Here is a 4,640-nt window from a genome sequence, read left to right as displayed (position 1 = left end):
AGGTATGCAGTCCCCTATAACCGGAGCACCTAAAATCTTCATCATCTCATTCATTGGCTCCCAAAACTTACTCCCTTCTCCTCCACTGTATCTCCCTCCTAGAGCAGCTCTGCTCACTATGTTATTTGTGACTGTTGAAAATAAATCAGTTAAATTCACAGGCGTCACAGAGGAACAACACTGCTTAATCTTATCCATCATTATGGAGATTTCCTCTTCTCTCACTGCACCAAAGGATTTAACCTTTTTTGCACTAAGAAGGTGCAAGACACAGATACTCCTTATCTGCCTCCAGTAGTTGCCATATGGAGCAGATGCCACATCTTTGGAATCATATAGGATGATATCAGACATCTTACGATGTGGTCTGTTACAGAAAACGTGCTCTTGGTTTTTCAGAATCTCACGTGCTGCTTCATTATTTGAGACCACAAGAACTGGCACCTTCCCAAAGTGAAGCAACATCAAAGGGCCATAGGTTTGAGCAAAGGATTGGAGAGTGTGGTGAGTGTGGTTGCCAAGTTGGTGTAGGTTTCCTATTATTGGAAGCTTTGGAGGAGATGGTGGTAAGTTTTTTCCTGATTTAGAGTTGAGTTTGGGTAGAAGATTGAATATGGTGTGAAAGGCTAGTGAGATGAAGAATGCTAGCATGGGAATCAAGAACCACAAGGAAATGGTTCCATTCAGAAAAGTCGTCATTGGCTTCTGCTTCAAATGATCACTCGTGGATTTCTCAATAATGTGTTGGTTGGTAGAACATGTTTCTGTGTATGATTCGTTTACACCAGATAGCAATAGTCATGATGGGACCAGAAGTGTTGAACAAAGAATCTGGACCAGTAAATACATTAAATCAGTAAAAATATTACTAAACAATGTAATTTTTTCAATACAACGTGAAAGCATATTAATGACGGATTGTTCAATTATTGAATCAGAGTTTCACAATAAAATATAAATATTGGTAGTTGAAGGAGATATAGGTTGCCTCTAGAGGATACTAGATTGTGGTTGTTTGATAGAATTAACTTCACATATGATATTATTGATATTAATAATCAATTTATTTAATATTCTTTCATGGTTAATGGTGTTAAATTACATGTTGTTGGAGTTTATGGTGCAACTACTTATACGGTTTGTCTTTATGGTTTAATCTTATCAATATTCATTAGGTTTAATCATTCATGAAGTTTTTTTTTTAGCGTGGAATCTCAATTTCATTTGTGACGTGGAGGATGGAGTCAATTTATTATATCCATGTGGCTGACTGAGTTAGGGGTACAAATTACGTGGATAATTGAATTTTTTAAATTTGAACAAAAGCATAGTTTTAAACAGAAATTGGGATTTTGCTTATTCGAATTTGGGATTCCCAGTGGAAGAAATTTCTTCTGCAATCCATTTCACCATTTAGGATTGCGATAGAGATATAATTTTATCGCCCAGAGACTCTAATCTCAAACATCACAACTGCCAACCACCACCACGACGCTGCCAACCACCACCCATAACGGTTGTCGTCGCCCCCCATCACGAGTCCAAAATTTGCGAAAGAACAGAAATTCAATTCGCCGTGAAGATGCTGGGGCACTTGTCGTCGAGAAGAAAGTGTTGCCTATCACAGTTTTAACACCTCACCGCCACCACCGCACAACACTAAAGCCATCACCTCCCTACGAAAAATCGCAACCAAAGACTAAAAAGAAAAGAAGAATTTTTGTTTTTCCCCGAAGCGGAAATCAGACCCAAGAAGAAATTGGGAAGAAGAGAGTTTTCTGCAAAAACCCCAACCAGAACAAAGCGAAGGAGAAGAGGAAAGGAAAGCTCTCTCCTTGCTACACTGCCTGGAACGAAAAAAGAAGAAACCCTTGCACCACGAAAGTCCCGCGATTCCACCGATAATTCAAGGCGAGAACGCCGCTTGAGCCATGCCTCCGTAGCGCCATTGATTCTCACCGCCACAAGTCCATCTTCCTTTGCACGAGATGAAAGAAACAAAACGAAAGGGAAGGAGAATGGTTCCCCTGCAAGCACAATAAACCGGAAAAGAAGAAGAAGAAAGGGTATCTCCTATTTCCAACTCGCGACCTCCCTGGAACGGGGGAGGAGAGAAAACTCTCCCTGTGGCATGACAAAATGACCCACCCAGGGCCTGTTGTGAAGGATAAGAAAAATCCCCAAATTGATTTAGGGAAAAAGATTGAAATTAGGGTTCCAGATCTAAATTTCAATTTAGGAAAATAGTCAGTGATAATTACGATTTAAAAATTAACATTTAATACCAATAGAACTGACGTGGAGAAAAAAAGTCAGCCCGGTGTGCCACGTCAACAACAGACTAATCCCGTTGGGTCTAATTTAACGGTAGGGGTCTAATTGTTACAATTTTTTGAATATTGGGACTTAATTGAGAAAACGAAAAAGAAAAGGACGAAATTGAGATTCCATGCAAAAAAATGGACTTCTTGAATGATTAAACCTATTCATTATTCTTGTATATTTTATTGATTTTAATGTTGTTCTTTGTATTGAAGATGAGAATAATGGTGTTTCCCTTATCTTCCTTTATCTTCGTCTCTTCTCTCTCACATTTACTCTACTAAGCTTTTTCATTTTTTTATCTTCATCTTTTCTCTAACATTATGGATCTTTGTTACTTGTGAAAAACCACAACTCCTTTTTCTTCGGATTTGTGGTTTTTCACCAAACTGTTGCCACTTTGTCCGTCACTAGTGTGTTGTTGGAAATGATGAAGTGCATAGATATTCACCCTATTTTTTCTACCATGAATGGAGGTTTTATGAACTCAATTGCAAGACAAGTTTATTGGGCTTAAGCAACCTCCAACTAATATTGATTTAAAACTTAAAATTTGAAGTTATTTAGTATTTTTTTTCTTTATTTAAATTTCATGCTTATATTGAGAAATTGGTAAGAGAATAATATACAACAACCACAAAACTTTAAATCACATAGTCTTTGTTGATTTTCAGCTTGAAACTCAGGTTAGTTTAATTTTTATGTTTTTCTATGGTATTCATCATCCTAAAATCTTTGTATATCATTTTTAAAAGATGCTTCTATGCATTTAGGTGTCAAAGATCAAGACATTGCTTGATAAAGAGAAACAAAATCTAATTAAAAAAAATCCACGTAGTAATCTCATACTTTGCCATGTCATAAGTAAAAGACATCTCAGTATGTCACATTGTAAGAAAGTTAACGCCGTCCCCAACAATTAACGGCAAGAACATTATTGACTCATTTTTACCAAAATAGGGACTCACTTGAGAACTTTCAGAATATGAAGACCCAATTGGAACGAACCCGCAAAAATAGGAACATCTGATCCTGTTAAACCAAGTATTAAGAAAAAAAAATTTGTTGATGGAGTTACGAGGGTGCACACTCGTAACTACATTCAAGATAACTTCTCATCTTAATTATAAGAGTTTGGGGAAAAAAAATTAATAAATAGAAGGGTAATCGGAAGAATGGTTGTCTAGATACAAGAGGGATTAGAAAAAAAAGGACAATAGGTATAATATTTGTGTCGGAGAGTTGGATTTGTTAAAAGAGAAAGAGAGTTGTGGTTTGAGATTTTGGTTTCAATACCGGTTTCGGACATGTTTTAACCTTTGTGGTTTATGTTGAGTGTTCAGCAAGGTCAACATGATCTCTGCTTACCTTTACAAGAATTGAAAATAGTCTGAGTCAATGATTTGCTTTAATGGTATAAAGTTGTAGTGTGTTGCCTATAGTTGAAGATATATACTATTTATATTCAAAACTTTGTTTAGAGAAAACTAAAAATTACATACAATAAAATTGTATAATTTTTATAATTATAATAATAATAGTTTTATTTTATTTTTTTTATAAAAAGTGAACATAATGAGCGTTTAAATCTACATAATATAAATCAATCTTAATAAATAACTATATTATTAAATAATTATTAATCATTACATGTGTTATATATTAATCACAAAGGACTTTAATTGTTTCATCCACACTCCTTCAAATAATGATTTGATTAACTTCCATTAGGTTTTACCCTTTGCTTATTTCTTTTGGAGTCGCCTACGGAGTATATGAAATTTTGTATAATTTTCAAGCCATATTTGATAAGCGCGATTTTCAAGCCACTTTTTCTTACTATAATACTAGAGTAATTCAAAATTAAAGATAATAATAAATTCAAAAATCAATTGAAATTGATTATATTATAAATTTTGTGAATATGTTTTTTTCTGAATTAATCAATTTATTTTGAGTTTACGTTAAAAGTCAAGAATAAAATCAGTTGTGTAACACATGTAGATGTGGATGTTGATGTGTGTGGCACACATGGTATACAAATGATCATGAAACACACATGCAAACGTCTGATAGCAGAAAATTCGCACAAATTTTATTTTGTCTACATTGCTGGTCCGTTAAAAATAAAATAAATTGAAATTTTTTTGTTATCTATTAAATTTTTTTGTTTGTATTTACTTTTAGAAATATATAATTATATGAATATTTTTAAAAATTTTTATTGATGAATTAATGCATTTAATTAAATAAATTAACATTATAAATATATTTAGTAGTTAAATTATTTTAATATAATTAAAAATTAAAATTTAATT

At 33.6% G+C, this 4,640-nt stretch overlaps 1 protein-coding gene across 1 annotated transcript; it reads right to left on the bottom strand.

The window, feature by feature from the left end:
- Positions 1-6: 6 nt before the first annotated feature.
- LOC106752410 (cytochrome P450 71A25-like) lies at positions 7-772 on the bottom strand (the record flags this gene model as incomplete). Its single annotated transcript, XM_014634091.2, has 1 exon — positions 7-772. A coding segment is annotated over exon 1 (693 nt), but the record flags the coding sequence as incomplete, so codon positions are not given.
- Positions 773-4,640: the final 3,868 nt, after the last annotated feature.

The sequence above is a fragment of the Vigna radiata genome, unplaced genomic scaffold (assembly GCF_000741045.1).
Source record: "Vigna radiata var. radiata cultivar VC1973A unplaced genomic scaffold, Vradiata_ver6 scaffold_936, whole genome shotgun sequence".
NCBI lineage: Eukaryota > Viridiplantae > Streptophyta > Magnoliopsida > Fabales > Fabaceae > Vigna > Vigna radiata.
Note: the sequence above shows the minus strand (reverse complement) of the source record. Positions and strands in the feature narration are given on the sequence as shown.